Raw genomic sequence first — 18,163 nt, 5'->3', positions numbered from 1 at the left:
TTGTTGGTGTGCAAGTGAAAATATAGTCTTTACTTGTTTAAAAAAGGAAAAACGTTCAGAAGTTTCAAAAAGTGTGTGTGTGTCTGTGTGTGTTAGGTGTTGGATAAAGAGGAGCAGATGGATAACCCCTGCTCTAACTGGCTCTTTGACGCTAACTGGGACAACATAACAGAACTGGATAAACTGACTAATTTTCATGGGCTCATGGCCTCGTTCGAGCAGTACCCACGCGACTGGCACCTCTGGTACACAAATCCAGAACCTGAGAAAGCTCCTTTGCCTGGTAATGTGTGTGTGTGTGTGTGTATGTATGTTTGTGCGCGTGTGTGCGTTTATTTGTGTATGTGAGTCAGTTTTAGCCGGCATTGTCCTATATTTTACTTGTAAGTGTCTCCACCTTTCTTTGAAATTGTAATGGTAATGTCATCTTTTATTGTTTATCTCTGTTATCCAATGATCATAGTTTGCTGTTGTTAATGGTCTCTCTCTCTCTCTCTCTCTCTCTCTATTTTTCTCTCTTTCTCTCTCTGAACAGGAGAATGGAAAAACAAATGTAATGAGCTGCAGAAGATGCTGATTGTACGTTCTCTCCGGCAGGATCGCATCTCTATCTGCGTCACAGATTTTGTGATCAAGAACCTGGGCCCTCTGTTTGTCGAGCCACCCATCCTTGATATGAAAGCTGTAAGAGACCTGCTAACATACACGCACATACATAAACATACAAACACTGCTCACCTTAAAGCTAAGCATTGACCATACATAATCGGACAATTCTGATAATAAAAATACAATATACAAGGAAATACAATTTCAATATACAATCAAAGGAAATCTGACAACTTATGTTAAGAAATAAACACTTATATATTTATTTAATGGTTAGTTCCAGTATTTGATTCTGAGTGGTCACAACTCCCTTCAGATGAGATTTATTCATGATAAAGCACAGCCTATTGAACCTTATTGCTTACATCAGCCTCTTTTTTAAAAACAACGTAAACACATTTGTGTTACATTGAGGTGAAATAGATTAAGGTAATGCGTGGCGCTTCTTATAAGAAGCTGATATATTGCTGCTGTCCTTCTAAAACCTTGTATCTCCATATTTTGTGATTCATGACCAATCATTATTATTAGTCACCCTTAATGTTTATCATTGGGTTTTGCAAATATCTAACCAATAAAAAGTTTTAAAAAGCGCTCGTCAACTTTGACATCACAGTATGTTATCATTTAAAAAGTACAATGTTTTCCATTTCCCGAAAAACTGAAATTTGGAGATCCGAAGTTTCCAAAGGAATGCAATGATATTCAGCATTTGAAATGAGAAATTTAATTGTTTTTATTTAAAGGTGGGGTGTCCAATTAACGAATTATACTTGTTAAGACAAAGTCAGGCTGAGTACCAAAACAACCTTGTAGCCAATAAGCAGTAAGCTGCACAGTGCACAGGATGGACATTAGTTGAGCACTGACGAAAGCAAAAGATGGGGTAGGGGTGTGTCTGTTTTTGGTGATTTGAACATCAACAATGGTTATGAGAAATCGGACACCCCGCCTTTAAATGTAATGCTTTTTAACGCCATCGCCATAAAGCATGGCGATTAGTTTACCAATACCTGCTTCTCCATCTTCATGAAATATGTGAAATATGTGACATTTTTCACAAGCCTTTTACCCACTTTTTCATTCTTTTTATTAGATGTTATTGTTTGGCTTTTTGTATTTTTCTTCTAAAAAAAACAAAACAAGAAAACCTTCAGCCCTACTAATGTTTTCTCTTTGTCTCTGTGTGTGTCAGGTTGTAGCAGACAGCACCACAAGGACTCCTCTGATCTTCGTGCTGTCTCCTGGGGTGGACCCAACGGCAGCCCTGGTCCAGCTGGCAGAGACGTCAGGCATGGGTCAGCGCTTCTTTGCCCTCTCACTGGGTCAGGGCCAGGCACCCATCGCAACGCGCCTGATCAAAGAGGGAGTCAAGAATGGTGATCTCTCTCTCTCTCTCTCCCCCTCTGTTCTTGTCCTTTTTAGCTTCCTCTGTGATATCTCCTTGCGGTTATTCTTCAGTTGTACATCTATGTAAATGATAAAAGTTTCCTTTTTTCCATTCATTATCAACATATGAGCATAAGTGGTGTTTCAGAAAAAAAAAAATTCGACCTAAGACCACAACGACATCATGCATTATGACTCAATCCCCAACACACATGACACCATCAGTCATTATGACATCACATAGTCTTTTTAACATCATCTTTCATTACATCCTCACCAACACTCATTGTGACATTAGTAGTCAGAGAGCATGTTTTTCACAATTCTGGCTGCAACAATCTTTTATTTGTTTTTTGTGTGTGGTTTATATTTTGTGGTCATAAATCAAATACAAATGACAGATATTATAGACACATCTCTCTCTCTCTCTCTCTCTCTCTCTCTCTCTCAATCTCTCTGGCAGGTCACTGGGTATTCTTGGCTAACTGTCACCTGTCTCTCTCTTGGATGTGTGAGCTGGATAAACTGGTGGATGAGTTACAGATCCAAGAATCTCATCCAGACTTCCGACTGTGGCTGAGCTCCTCCCCTCACCCAGAATTCCCTATTGCTATCCTGCAGACGGGCATCAAAATCACCACTGAGCCACCCAGGGTACGCCACATGCTTAACGCACAACTATCATACTTCTGTAGTCTGGTGTGCTGTAATGAAAGATGTCTTTTGTTTGTGTGTGACTGTGTGTCTCTGTAGGGGGTGAAGTGGAATATGAAGCGTCTCTATCAGCGCGTGTCTGAGTTTCAGTTCTCGCGCTCGGCTCGGCCTCCGCTGTACCGCAAGCTGCTCTTCACTCTTTGCTTCTTCCATAGCGTCATACTGGAGAGGAGGAAGTTCCTACAGCTCGGCTGGAACATCGTCTACAGCTTCAACGATTCTGACTTTGAGGTAGAGAGAGAGGAATCATCAAGAGTAGACCTCTCATGGTTTAAAGTAATTTTACTTCCTCTGTTTCTCAGGTGAGTGAGAATCTTCTGAGCCTCTATCTGGATGAGTATGAGGAGATCCCTTGGGATGCTCTGAAGTTCCTCATCGCTGGGATCAATTATGGAGGTCATGTGACCGACGACTGGGATCGGCGTTTGCTGACCACTTACATCAACCACTATTTCTGTCCAGCTGTTATCGATACACCCTTTTTTAAGTGAGTTCAACACTGAGACTGGTCGGTACTATAACTCTAGACTTTGTGTGATCATTGGTCGTTCTCCCGGTTGTTAGGCATTGTGAAGTGATAGAGCGCCCTCATATGGCTAGAATGTGTTTGCCTCATTGCACAGCGAGGGAATATTCACACACAGCTCAAACAGATGATTTCAGTCCACACACCTTTCATTGGATATGTGTCGAGCCATCACACAAACGTACCCTTTGATCTCACACCCCTCTATGCCCTGCTGCGAGGATTCCCCAGTGTCCTCTTCAGGCGGTAGATCTTACCCAAAATCCTGATCTAATAAAGAGCAACAGCTCCCCCATGATGCCGAATGTTGAATCTTGCAGGGTCTCGAATTAAAAAGCCCCGAATTGAAATGTGTTCCAGTTCCTCTGGGTCTTTTAGGGTTGCAGGGCCCTGCAACACCACATACGCAGATAAAACCTCTGTTACTATAGCAACCACATCCTATAATTACTTTCATTCAGTGCCTCCATGGTGACTTGAGTGCGCAGCAGAAGCAGCTATAAAATTAAAGGCAGTGGTAGACAGAAAAGTGCATGGACTTGTTGATTTGCAAGTGAAATTGGCAGGAATTACATTTGAAGATGTAGTGATGAACAGTTCAGATACTTTTAACAAACTATCAGTTAGTTCAGTGGCTCCCATTAAGAAAACTGATGATTTTTTTGTGAATGTGCACAGAATTGCCCTTTGCGTTTTAGAACATCACTGTAAAGCTTGTTTGAGCTAACAAATAACATTGGCACCCAAATTATTCACAGACTGTCTAATGTCAAAATAACACATCGACAGATTGACACATCTTTGCACCTCAACTCAGAACAAGTCAAAAAGGATTGATTAACTGAATCAACTGCGAAGCAATTAAACAATCAATCAAGCCACACTGTAAAGAAGAAAAAAGAGTTTTTTTATTGTTTAAATAGACCTGTAAATGTGTTTTTAGTCTTCAAAAGCATGTCTGTGTGTGTAGGCTCTCCTCCCTTCTTTCTTACTACGTTCCTCGTGATGGACCTCAGACCTCATATGTGGAGTTCATTGATCAGTTGCCGGCACTGGAGCACCCGGAACTGTTTGGACAACACCCCAATGCCGACATCGCCAGCCAGATCACAGAGACTCGAACCCTCTTCCGTACACTGTTGTCTCTACAACCGCAAATCACCAGCACTGACTCCACCAGCACTGCAACTAGCAGGGAGGACAAGGTGTGTTTGAAAATATTAGAGAATGGTTTGTATGATGCTTAGGTTTAGGGTGAGGGTTAAAATAAACTGTTTATACCTTCTAAAAGTCATAATGTCTTTAGAAAGTCCCCACTCAACACGTGTGTGAGAGAGAAGGTTGGAGTTGCTGGTGTTATTGCATTCAGCATATTCTATGTTTTCTAGTAAACAGAAAAATGCAATGACTCATGTTGCACTACACATATTTCAACCTAGTTTTGTTCAATGAAGGTGTGTATGTGTGCAGGTGTTGGAGCTCTCCGCTGATGTGCTTCAAAAGATCCCCGCTCTGATAGACTATGAGGGTACAAGGAAGTTGTTGAAAGATGACCTTTCACCTCTAAATGTAGTACTGCTGCAGGAGATCCAGAGATACAACACCCTGCTACACACCATCAGGTCTGTGTGTGCATCTGTGAGATAGAGCATGCACTTATGAATATTAACACTCTCAGTGTATTGTATTGTTCTGCATGCAGATCATCTCTCTTAGAGCTGGAGAAGGGCATTAAGGGTCTGGTTGTGATGTCCAGCAGTCTAGAGGAGATATTTTACTGTATCCACGATGCTCGTGTGCCTCCTCTCTGGGAGAAGGTAAGCAAACACTTTAGCTTTGTAAATGAATAGACGCCATGAACGATCGATTCCGTGTTTTGTCTCAGCCAGCTGAGTTACATCCGGTGCATGTAGCATCCATAGGGAACAATGAAAAATTTTCACTCGGTTGCTTCAAAATTGCGGCCTATGACGTGATTCAATTGATCCAAACGCTACATCTTACATCGACAAGCAAAAATTAGAAATCATTCAAGCTGTACGTTTCAAGCTACATCCACAAATATGAAACTGAGTACACTTACACTGGAGGCATGATCACAGAGGCCCTCAACAATTCTTATTTCTATTGCTGTCGTTGTTAGTTTGCTGAAATTAAAAAAAATTAAAAGTCTTTGCTGTTTTTGAGGCTTTGATTATTTTTTGGGCTGTTCAACAATGGATGTTCATGTTTCTAAAAAAACGATTTACATTTCACATATTTCAAGTTCACCACTGTCCCTCTTTTAACAAAATGACCGTTTTTCTTCCGGTATATATAAAGTCCCTCCTTCGGAAACGCTCTGATTGGTAAAGCTGACCAGGTCTTTCGTGATTGGTTCTTCGCTTAAAGTGTGTGTGTGTGTGTGTGTGTGTGTGTGAAGATGTCCCACCCATACCATATCAGCGAGCTTCTGCTTCTCAGGCTGTACAGTATTTGAACATTTTAGCACAACTAAATGCACAATGAAGCCGTTCTCATTTATATATTTCCCATTTCTGTTTTCAGACATAAATTAATAGAATAGTAGACATTTACATTTATGCATTTGGCTGACGCTTTTATCCAAAGCGACTTACATTGTATTATCCTATACATTTATACTTGGGTCAATCCTCTGCTTTGTGCGTGCCTCTTTGTCCGTGTGTGAGTCCTCGCATGCTTGTGTGCGAGTCTGTGTGACACAGATGACAGAGGGAGCGTGTGAGTGACTGGTGCTTGCTTTGCAGAATCAGAAGCAATGCCGCATTTTGGTCTACTTTATGTAAACTGATGCCCGTCAGAGGCGCTGTGATTAAATGACAGGTGTCAATATCATTCGCAAGTGTCTTGATCACCACCACTGCTGCTGCTGCTGTTGCTTCAATCCTCGGAGTAGTCAATAAATGGGACATGGGACGTCACGTACGGTTCAAATCAAGCAGGCTCAATATACGGGACGGTTTGCAACCCTAAATAAGAGGACGGCATAATTAGAAAATTTTGAAAATGCTGTCTAGGCAAGCAGCTCTGTAGCTTTTGGGAAGAGCTTATACATTTTGGCACACATACCGAATCAAGTTGTAGTTGTAATAAAGCCCTGTGTGAGTAAAGCGGGATGTGAGGTCAGGGGCGTGTGTTCACCGGGAGAGTGTAAATTAATGGTTGAAAGGATAACTGTCAAAGATGAGGCAAACGTTGCAACATTTAGAAGATTAAACACAAACACGCTCTCGTCTTGTGTCTAAACACACTTCTTGTTTATTATTGAAAGCTGCTCAATTCAAGTCAAAAACACGAAAACTTCTGTCTGCAAGATCCTTTACTAATGCCCGTGTATGTGTGTGTGTTTAGGTCAGCAAGGGCAGCGTGTGTGTGTCAGACCTTATCTAATACAGCCTCATTATACTGATGTAGATTTGTGTGTGTATGCGTTGGTCATCAGGTAGTGTGTATGTGGGCTTCTTGGGTCACTGCTAAGGGTAATTGCGCTGTAATAAGCTGAACAAACAAAGCCATGTTTACTTGAAGATCTACAGATCTCGCAGGGCCTATTACTGATCCGAACGGCGTCTACCCATCCTCTCCCAAAACGAATGGAGAGCATCCATTAATACTTTCTATCCAGTCGCTCATTACTGTCTCTCTCTCTCTCCATCAGCTTACCTTTAATACAGAGCGCACGCTTCGTCTTTCTGTCCAGCGTTATGTTTTGGCAGTGACTCGTATCTCTGCTGAGATGTATGACTTTCATTTGCCGCCAACTTTTGTCATTTCTCTTTTCGCTCCCTTTCATGTTCACTGTAAGTGCGAGTCTTTGAGTGGTGAGGATGCTGGCCCTCATACATCTCTCTGACACTGCTGATATAACCTCTCGTGACCTTAAAGGCTATTAAAAGATAACACTGTTTTTCCGTTCAGATCAAGAGGTTGAAACTTTTCCGTTGATTAATAGTTTTAGAGTATTAACAGTGTAAACATTTGCTATTTTTCCTAAGTTTGCAAACTTTGTGTTCTGCACCTGTACACTACATACTCATACTTTTCTGCAAATTCAGTTTTTAAAGTACTTTAGCTTTGAATATGGTGTCCGATGGGCATATGATGCCACATATTGTTACAAAACTGGACAGGAACTCAAGAGGTTGAGGATCCAAATGCAATGTGTTTATTAGAGGACAATCCAAACACACAATCCATTAGACAGGCAAGAGGTAGTGAAGTTGCAGTTGAACCGAAGCGTGTGTTGGTAACGTAGAAATCACATGACACATGACAAACTAAGCTTCACTTTCTGATTAGTCACGTGCGTGTTTTGCTTTGCGTGTCAGAACGTTCGAACCCCAGAGCTTTTTAATGAGTTCTTCGCCTTTTTCACATTTTAGTCCCATTTAATACTGTATTGAAAGTATTGTATAAATATGTACATGTGTGTGTGTGATTATATTTTATTTTCTGTGATTTATTATGTGAAATGCTACTTTGATGAAGTAACTGTTTCAAAAAACAATAAAACCTTGTGAGTTCTTGGTTTACAGTGATTAAATAACCGCTTTGCATAGTGCATGACAACACCCCTTGTTTTAAAATCACTGTAAACCAAGGTTTTACAAGGCTGTATTCCTTGTTAGGCTGTAGTTTGGCTTTTCATTCTTTATAATCAATACCTTTAAAGTTTGTCTATTATATACCATAAACCTCACATTTTGATGGTTTAAACAAATAATACTGACCACACAAGCCCCCCACTCCCACACTTTTATTTAACTTCAAACTAAATCTTGGTGTTAAAAAAAACGTCCATGTTGTTATTTGTCAACTAGCACTAAACCGCCTTTTATCATCATTTATCGCTCTGTGATTCCCCAATTTCAAAGTGTAAAAGCACCTTCATTCATTCTGCTTGGAAATATCTTAAAAACATTCTCATTTTCATGCCAGCGAGAAACTAAACCCATAAAGGTTTTTTTATGGCACAGCGTGAAACGAAACCAATCAGCAGTATTTTCCTAGTGCCGGATGGCTGTCGCTGTGTTTGAAATGCTAATTATTTTGGCACAAGCCACACTCACTTTTGATTTTTTTATCAAATTCAAATATCTTTGTTCTTTGAAGATTAAAATGACACTGAGTGAATTAATCATTTCCTCGCTGCAAAGAAATTCCCGAAAACATTGCACCGCACCGTTTTGCACTGACAGTTTTATGCTAGTTTGATTGCACAATTTGAATGGCTTATGCAAGATTTGTTTAAATGCCTTTCAAGTCTAATAGTAATATTAAATTATGCGCTTCAGCTACACAAGATGTTTTTCATAACAGACAGTAATATCTCTCATCCAAACCCACAGAAATTCTTTCTTTGTCTGTTCGCTTCTGTGGCCTTGGGCTGCACTCTAACACTAATGACACAGAATGAAGGCCCTTACTGTAAGTAGAGATAGATTTCAGTGAGTTTTGTTGAGTTGCCCTTCACATTCATCTGGTGTTATATCACTGAACAGAGAATATAAAGAAGAAATGTTTTCTCTCAAAGAGAATGGTAAGTAAATACACCACTGCAGAAGCATCAGGTGAAAGAATTCAGAGACTCTGATTTCTCCCCCAGGCGTACCCATCTCTAAAGCCCTTGGCATCTTGGACCCGGGACTTGTGCCAGCGCGTGGAGCAGTTTGCTCACTGGGCGGAGACAGCTCACCCTCCTGTCCTCTTCTGGCTGTCTGGATTTACTTTCCCCACAGGCTTCCTCACCGCAGTATTACAGATCTCCGCACGACAGCACAACGTGAGACGCGCACCCACAACAATAAAACATAGATATTCACACACACTTTAAAGGTGCTGTATGCCATCCTGAAACATCCGTCTCCATGACAACTCACACACCTAACCATAAGAAAACATTCAGCATTTTGCATTTTAAAATAAACATTATTTAGTTTGAATTACAACCTGTATACCTCACAGTGACCGAAAAATGCCCCCACAAGGTCAAAAATGACTGGTATTAGTATCTTTCTGTAGGGTTTACCAGGACCACATGCACGTTGTGGGGTATTAGTGTAACAAACTCAAACTCTATGCAGTTCTAGTTACACACCCATACGCGCAAGCCTGCAGGGATGCAGCACAAGCTTGCTCCATTACCTCTCTAATGCCCCAGTGATAATGTTTATTCTCAACCCCTTTTGGGATCTACAACAGCAGTTTTCACACAATCCCCCTAACTAGCACTGTGGCACTCAGTAGCTCCAGGAGCCCAACAGCACAATTAACTTTTTTCTATAAAACCGAAATCCTGTGATAGGGCAAATGACTGAACAACAAAACAAAAGACTGATAGAAAGCAGAAAAAAAACAAATGTCCCAGTGTGTAGATGTAATGCTCACTAAAAGGGACCTGTAATATGGCAGAACAGTAAGTGTGTGTGTGGACAGTTTTCTAAAGTCTGCCAGTTCTTTGTATAGCAACGTGATAGCTGTGTTGTTTTTGCTGCACAGGTGTCTGTAGACAATCTATCCTGGGAGTTCACTGTCACTACAGTAGATGACAACAATCTGCTTTTACCTCCCAAGGTGAGCAACTGCTGCCATCCCCTGTCCATTAGGAGCTGATGCACCTGACATTTGCATCTCTCTCTCTCTCTCTCTCTCTCTCTCTCTCTCACTCTCTCTTGCTTGGCCACTCACTGCTGCCTCGTGTGGCATGAATCCAAAGTTATGCCTCTCTTTTTCCCATCTCGTCCAGGATGGAGTGCTCATCCAGGGCTTGTATCTAGAGGGGGCAGGCTGGGATAAGAAAGCCTCTTGTCTGGTGGAGGCGGAGCCTATGCAGCTAGGCTGCCCTATGCCCACCATCCACTTCAAACCTGTGGAGAGCCGCAAGAGGGTCGCCAAGAGTGAGCACAAGCTCTTTTTCACACTTAATGCTTTCTAGAATATTCTGCATTGAATCAGATATTCAGGTTATGTCTGTTATCCTGCTTTTCTTCTGTTAAGATATGTACAGCTGTCCCTGCTTCTATTACCCCTTGCGATCTGGCGATGCCGGCCATCCGTCATTTGTGGTGGCAGTTGATCTGAAGTGTGGAGCTATGCCTTGTGATCACTGGATTAAGAGAGGAACTGCTCTTCTTATGAGTCTTGACAACTAGGAAGACAACACACACACTCACACTTGTGTTTCATGCCTAATTCATATAATTTCTTTTGTTTTACAATATGCAACACAGAACAATCACTTGTTAGTCCTACAAACAGCTAATTTTCACTTTAAAAAAATATTTGAATGTGCTTAAATTACAAGAAAAAATGAAAGAAAAAACTAAATAAACACTTGATGGATTTAGCATGTTTTAAAATGTAAAAATGTGTAATAAATAAGTAAGAACAGCATTTAAATATTTTCACTATGTTCACATTTTCCAAAAATATACTCTTTTTAGCATTTAATAGTTTCAGTAGAACCACCAAGTTATTCAGGTGTAATGTGCCAAGAAGATGCATGTTCTGAAGTTTGTGACCACAAGGTGGCACTGCAAATCTAAGAATTACCTCTCATAAATTTGCTTGAAAATCTGTATAAAAAGGTAAAGAATATAAAGTCATCTGCTTCGAATCCTTTCTCATTTAAATAAGCCTTGTCCAATGTATATATTATTTAGTAGATGTGAGTCAATACATTTGGGTGTAGCTCAGAATGCGTTATATCTCAGTTACATAAACTTCACAATTCTAAAGGCATTTCAAGTCACTTGAGGAAAGTGTGTTGTGGCGGTTTCAGCCCAGCTGTGAAATTTCACTACAGTTACTACAGGTAATTGCACTCAGAGTCTAAAAACGGTGTGAAACTGCATATAACTACTTTCTTTTAGAAACTTTACACTGACTGGTTGAGCAATAAATCATTTTAGAAGGTTAAAAAACTGAATTACTTCCCATTGTCATTCTTTTCCCTTGCAAAGAACATGCTTTCTCTCATTTACCTACATAAAATTCACAGATAATTCTATAGTAACCCAATAGAAAAACTCACTGGAGTTCTCAACTGTGTCAACCTAGTATCCTAAACTGAGAAATATAACAGAAAGTAATGAGCTAGATGTTAAAATACATGAGGAGTATGGAGCTGTAAAATGTAGATTGTATGGTAAAATAATCTGGTAAAATTGATGAGAAATATTAAAGTTCAAATTAAAATAATAGTACTTTTAATTGCAGACTTGGCAATTCTTAGAATGTGGAATTGTGGAGATCACTTCTCAAACTCTAATGGAGACATTTGTGAGATTTCTCTTTCTCAAAAGAAAAAGCGTAATATTGCTCACTATTTGATCTCATGTCATTGTTTTACATAAATAATTAAGAACTATTAAGATCTCATAAGTGACTTTTCTATCATGGACAAAGCAAGTGTAACTTTCCGTGTTGTTAATGCATGGCTCTCATAGTTTGAGTTAAAAAACATTGTTGCAGATGTGTCTAATCTGCTACGATTAAATATAGATAACTTAATAATTGACAGGGGACGAACAGGGCCTGCAACAATAGGTATATTTATGTATGCGTTCAATAATTTTATATCAATAAAATAATTTAAGTTAAGAAATTCTCAAAAATGTTTCCCTGAGATCCAAAGAATAGAAAATGTATCACCAAATGATCTGTATTTAGTGTCTAGCCTTTCCTACATTCTTGCTTTCACTTGCAGTTTGCTCATCGGTGCAAAAACAAAGATCTTCCAGGATGCTCAATAAGAAGGAATTTCTGGACTGAAGTAAAATGAGAGAGCAAAGAAGCCGGAACAGAAGAATAGTTCAGAGGGAAAGGGAGAGAAAAGATAAAGAGAGAGAGAGAGAGGGTGGCCTCAGTGTAAGGCTGCTTTCAGTCTCTCATCCTGTTCTGAAAGAGGCAGACTTGCTGTAAGGAGCCCTGTATTCATCCACAGATCTGTGTATCCCTGTACCGCTAACTGGTTGTTGGGGTGCTCATAGCAACATGTTTAATTCACATTCAAATTGGCCTCCAAGGCGCCTTTGTAATCTCTTCGAGTACTTCACATTTTTTTATTTGAAAAATGTAAGTGAAAAAGAAGGACGAGAAAGACATCTTTTGAGTCCCGAAATGGAGGATGAAGTCCCCAGGGTTTATTCAACACTAGAATGTTCCCTAAGACCCATTGAGGCTGTGAGAGGGTTCTTCACAAGAACCAACTTTCATTTCCTCACATTAATCTGACACTTGTTGCTGCCAAGCAGATCAGGAGAGATGCAAACTGTGAATGTAAACCCTGCTCAGCTTCCTCCTCCTCTCAGCACCGGATGAGAAGTTAATAATGGTCTGGAACCACCAGCTAAGAAACAAGTGGACAGCTTGATATGTGTCCCTCAGGGACATCAGTTTCATGTATCGCTACATCTGAACCGACATAGCTGAGGGAGCTCCTCTCTCTATAGTATTGCATTAATAAAGGTCCACCATCTGTGTATTCAATTATCAAAGCAAAAAATCTAACCACAGACATTCAAGGAGGAAGAAACACAGAAACAAACACACAGTTATCTCTCCAATCCACAACTATAACCAAGAGGTGTGTATCATCATGCTATACACAATCTAACTAAATGTTTTGGATCCTTGGAAATTCATCCGACCTTATCAAGCCCCTTATTTCCGAGCAAAGCATCAACGCTCAACTCATCCAGATGGAGTGAGTGATGCTGGAATTTGTAAGTCTTATAAGCGTCCGGGCGAAAAAGGAGGCGGGGCAGTTCGGGTCCAGGAGACTCGTCCACCGAAAATAAACCTGCATGAAGGGGTAAACGAGCGAGAGAGAGAGAGAGAGAGAGAGAGAGAGAGAGAGAGAGAGAGGGAGGAGGAAGAAGGGAAAGAGCTCGAAAGAGTGCATGGGGAAACATAGGGGAGAGATAGAGAGAAAGAGGGGAGTGCCTGCGTTTGCAGTGGATTAAAACTGCGCAATTTCCAGACTCGCATCTCTTTCACGCTAAAATGAAACTCATGAGTGGATATGATAGACTCACGTCGGGGCACTGTTTTTGCCACGCAAAACGGCGTAATATAACGAAACCGGAGAGAAGTCGTGAGATTTATGCGTGCTTTCTTGAAAGCTGGGAAACATTTTTTCGCGCTGATGTTTGTCACATCATCTCCTCTTACAGTGGTTTCATTACGCAACTGCGAGAAGAATCCACATTCGCGCCGATATATTAATGCGTGCGTTTAGAAATGGCAGGTTTATGATATTACAGAGGTACAGATGGATCGCGTTGTGCGGCGTCCATTCAATGCGCGAGAGGAACAAAACTGCGCAGTTGCTTATTTAGATTGTCATTTTACAATGAGGACATGCGAGATGAAGCCACCTCTCAGTTTGACCCTCCGTTCATTAGCAGGTAAAGATAGATACTTTCTTGACTTTATTTATCGCTCTTGGTTTTAGCATTACGTATCGATTAAGTGTCGTCATAAAGCACGGATTGTGTTAATAGAGGATTACGTTGTCATGAATCAAAGGTGTGAAATGCAATGAAACGTGTTTAAGCATGGATTAATATCAGATGTGTGTGGGAATAATTCCCGCCTTTAATTTCCTCGTAACTACAGCTAACATACAGGTTGAATTCAGTTATTGTGTGACAGCTGAAATCACGAACAGAGTCAAATATGAGGGAAGGTTTCAATATGAGTGTTGGATAAAGTTGCCCACCCATTACCAGTAACACAGTGAGATCATAGTTCATTTTAACCGCTTTACGGGAAGTGTCTGGGAGTTCAACATTGTGCAATCTTTTGGTATAGAATCCCTAAAGGAAACATCCGTATTGCATTTTATAGAAATGTTGTTATGTTAATGGATATGCTGTACTGTATATGTGGATTTCATGATAAACGTGATGCGCGTAGGAAACGGTTTTAATAATAAAATTGTTCAATGATACGTGATCCCACGAAGTCGTTGAATGGGATTTAGGCCTGACTGGACAAGAAAGCCTTGCGCATTTTCTTTCGGAAATGTCATGTGGTGAAGTTGTGGCGGGATCGGAGATTTTCCAGGAAGAACGTTTGAATTTTTTCTGTGCCATGGTTTTTCTTTTCCTCTTCTGCTGACTGTACGTCACCGCCCCTTTTTCCACATGTGTTTCTTCAGCATGACCACAGCGCGGCGCTGCAGCACCACTAAAACATGCTCACACTCGCCTCTTTTTTTGGAGCTTGCTAGATTCTGAGGTCTCCCATGGGGAGGGTCATGATTACTTATTCAGTTAGACTTGTCATTTCATTAAAATATCATAGGACTTTCCCATAAAACTCTTTAAAACATATATCCATAGTCACATATGCTGTTGGCATACACATACAGTTTTGTTTCGCAGAAATCCCTAATAGCTGTCACATCAAATACTGATGTTGACAGTGATGTCGCATTTATTTTAATTTATTTATATTAGGGCTGTTCCACGATTAAACAGATCCAGAATAAAAGTTGATGTAATAAATGTTTGTGAATCGTGCATATACACATGTGCACATACATGTATTTAGGAAATATCTGCGTGTAAAAATATACATTTTTATATATCATTTTAAATATATATATTATGTTTTATTATTTTGTTTCTTGAACATATACATGTATGTGTTTATAAATAAAATATGGACAGTGCACAGATAATATTATTATAAAAACAAATGTGTTGTTATTCGCGATTAACCTCACCTGGTAACCACCCTAAACGCCAAAAATGTTATTCCGTCACACCCAGAACAATCTCTGCTCCCATGTTTCTCTGATATTCTATATTTCAGTATTAAGGCCATTGCACATTGAGTCAGAAATGTGCGTCTGAAATTTCCGCACTTTAAAAACTAAATACGATCTCAGGTTGTGTTAATCACATTTACACACTGCTTCCGATATTTTCATCCGTCATAAAAAAAGCGTTTTGTCGCATCCGTAGTAAGCATTTTGGGATGCGTTTTGACAATTCAAAGACACCTGACAAAATAGCGCCAAAGACGAAAAAACGCATACGAAAATTTCGGAGACCTATAGAGTTTCAGTGAGTGATTTATATTTGATTCAGTAGTGTGTGGCATAGTTATTATAGTTTTGATTTTTTGTCCAATATATTTAAAATACAATTTTATGTTTAGTTTTTGTATGTAATTATTGTTTTAGCAATATTGGTCTGTGCTTTTGTCATTTTATAATTTATTTTATTTAATTTTTTATTCATTATAATTTAATTATACATTTATAATACATTTAAGTTTTTGTTTATTATTATAATTTTAGTGCTTTAAACTTATTTCAGTTCATTTTTGAGGCAACATTTCAATGTATTATTTAGTTTAAGATTTTCCAAAAAAATTAGGTTGATATTTTATTTTATTTCAATGAACAGAAAGTTTTTAAAAATTGTAATTTTAGTAAACTAATATAACCTTGGTGTGTGGGAATATATTTGTGTAATATAGTGTAATACCAGTAGATGTCAGCACGTGCTCAGAAAATGGAGGCTGTTGAGATTCTTTTGTAAAAGAATTAGGACAAAGTTTTGTATTAAGCATAAACAAATGTTGGTGTTAGACCACCATCATCATTTTTCTTATAAAAAGAAGGACAAACTCACATGCCATTCCTGATGGTTGTGTGCTGGTTTGGAGTTAAATAAAGTACATGCATTTTACAAACCGTGGTTAGCAGGTTTTAGTTGGTTGGGTGACAATGACACGAAGTATTTTTTTTTTTTTTTTCACAGAGTTAGTTTTTTCACTATGGCTGAGATTTGGTTGGCCAACATGACTGTCACTCAGGATTATGAGGCTCCCATGTGTCGTGAAATGCCTCAGTGCTTACACCTAGCCAATGGAGGAGGAAGATCAAGGCAGATCTTTCAGAGTGGGCCAATGAGATGGATGGATGCTGCCTGCACAACACGAGTGGCTGGAGCGGAGAGAACAGAGGTTGGTAGGCAAGAACTTGTTTAAGATTAACCTTGCATGGTTTTGGCCAGGATTTTGCCTTCTTAGACAAATGTTGAGAATCCTTAAAGTTTCAATGATCCTAGGGTAAAATCTGCTTTCTTGAAAGTGTGACAAGCAACAATCGTAAAGGACTATATAAAACCGCACAGTGGGCACCTGGCTAAGTAGTCTCCTCTAATACACAAAGTAAATCACTGTGTTGAGCTTTGTGGTGTGTGTGTTTTTCCCTTTTTTTGTGCCACGCTGAGATGATATGTGTTTCATGGATTAATGTGTTGCTAAACCAAATCTTACTAAATAAGAAACACAGATTTTACATCGATATAACATGTTGGCTACAATTTTTATTGAGGAATTCATTTATGTGCTTTAACAAAAATACAAGATTAAGGTTGCATTTACAAGAAACTATGCTGCTGTTTGTGTATATCCACTGAGAGACAAGTCAATGTTAATTGCCGATGCTGTAAATAGTGCTTAAATAATTTTGCAATAATTCTTGAATGTTCCTTTAAATGTACTTTTAAAATGTTGATGGTAAAGAGGGGTTTAATTCTACTGCTTCATACAACGACTAATAACATGAGCAAGACTGTGTGAAATATATTAATGCTTGTCTGTGTGTGTAGAGTTTAGTGCAGATGTTGGTAGAATTGGCTGTTGTTTCCCTTCCACTGCTGTTTAGAGAAGAACTTATACTGTTTGCTTACTATTTTTCTGTTTCCCATTGGATGCATGTTTATGTGTGGTTTATATTACAGTGATTTATTTATTTATTTAATTATGTACTTTTAATAAATCATGTAAATGAGCTCTTATGGATTCTTGTTCTACTATGTTGTTCTAGATTTGATTAGACAAGATAAAAATGGATGAGTAAAAACAAAGCCTTTGCTTCTGCTTTCCATCTAAAATAATGAAGAGAGCATGTGTTGGGCTTCATGCTGTTTGTTGTAGAATTTCAATCAGCATTACAACAGTGATAGTATATATCAGAAAAAATGGGTGGATGGTGTGTCCTTCATGCAGAGGGAGATGAATGTGTCGCTGTGGATCAGGATGAATGGTGTTGAAGCTGTACAGCAGAATGCAGTGGCTTTAATGGTCTTTGAGATTTGAGTTATTGCATTGTTTCTGGTAAACATATGGTGTCATGAAGCTGTTAGAACATCATATCAATCACTATGACAGGACTGTCAATCAGTGTCATCTCTACACTATCCTCACTTTGTCACTTCTGCACAGACGCACACATCGCTCTCCTTGAATGACACATATATCTTCTCTAAGCTCTGGGATGAATTTTGTCTGTTTTATTCGTCTTATTTTTAACTGTTATTTTACTCTGCATTTATTTTCATCTTTGTTTTTAAATACAATATTGCAAATCACTGCCGGCGTCTTGAAAACTTGTATCTACATTTTTTTTGTGGTTTTTATTTTCACATAAATCTTTATTGTCACCCTTTATGTTTGTCACTGAGTTTTGCAAGTATCCAATCAAAAGTAAAAAAATCTGCTTGTCAATTTTGACAACACAGTAGGCAGTCATTTAAAAAAGTAAAGTGAGTTTTCATTTCCTGAAAAACTGTTAATTCAAACATCCGAGGTTTGGGAAGGACCCTGATGATATGTATATCGGTCAACAAACACAATGCAATCATTATGCGATGTTCTGATCTAATGTTACAGTATGTTTTGCCATCTCACCACACACTCACTAATTCATTTTTGGATGAACTATCTCTTTAAGAGAGTAAATCTGTTTTCTGTTCTTCGTTTTTTTTCCACATTGTTTGACATGCAGCTTCTGTACCATAGTCAGGACCAGTGCTGTCTTTGATAATCAGACAGAGAGATATAGAGATTTGTTCATTTGCTGTTATGTTTACATTAGTG

The 18,163-nt window shown here is 39.1% G+C and overlaps 2 protein-coding genes across 4 annotated transcripts in view; both read left to right on the top strand.

Annotated features, from left to right (window-relative positions):
- dnah2 (dynein, axonemal, heavy chain 2) overlaps positions 1-10,604 on the top strand; it is a 164,274-nt gene extending 153,670 nt beyond the window's left edge. For all 3 annotated transcript variants that reach the window (XM_056746055.1, XM_056746045.1, XM_056746036.1), the window contains 13 exons: positions 97-283; positions 536-684; positions 1,805-1,988; positions 2,462-2,652; positions 2,752-2,943; positions 3,015-3,199; positions 4,209-4,443; positions 4,709-4,860; positions 4,941-5,055; positions 8,865-9,041; positions 9,758-9,832; positions 10,005-10,155; positions 10,256-10,604. In XM_056746055.1, coding sequence (XP_056602033.1) covers positions 97-283; positions 536-684; positions 1,805-1,988; positions 2,462-2,652; positions 2,752-2,943; positions 3,015-3,199; positions 4,209-4,443; positions 4,709-4,860; positions 4,941-5,055; positions 8,865-9,041; positions 9,758-9,832; positions 10,005-10,155; positions 10,256-10,410 — 2,148 coding nt within the window. In that variant the 3' untranslated portion in view covers positions 10,411-10,604. The remainder of the gene's footprint in view (positions 1-96; positions 284-535; positions 685-1,804; positions 1,989-2,461; positions 2,653-2,751; positions 2,944-3,014; positions 3,200-4,208; positions 4,444-4,708; positions 4,861-4,940; positions 5,056-8,864; positions 9,042-9,757; positions 9,833-10,004; positions 10,156-10,255) is intronic.
- A 5,622-nt stretch (positions 10,605-16,226) lies between these two features.
- The window catches only part of kdm6ba (lysine (K)-specific demethylase 6B, a), an 84,211-nt gene continuing 82,274 nt past the window's right edge, over positions 16,227-18,163 (top strand). The window contains 1 exon segment of the mRNA XM_056760899.1: positions 16,227-16,243. The gene's annotated coding sequence lies outside the window, so the exon portion shown is untranslated.

Source organism: Triplophysa dalaica, chromosome 1, assembly GCF_015846415.1.
Source record: "Triplophysa dalaica isolate WHDGS20190420 chromosome 1, ASM1584641v1, whole genome shotgun sequence".
In the NCBI taxonomy this organism is placed as follows: domain Eukaryota; kingdom Metazoa; phylum Chordata; class Actinopteri; order Cypriniformes; family Nemacheilidae; genus Triplophysa; species Triplophysa dalaica.
This window is presented reverse-complemented; position numbering and strand designations above follow the sequence as displayed.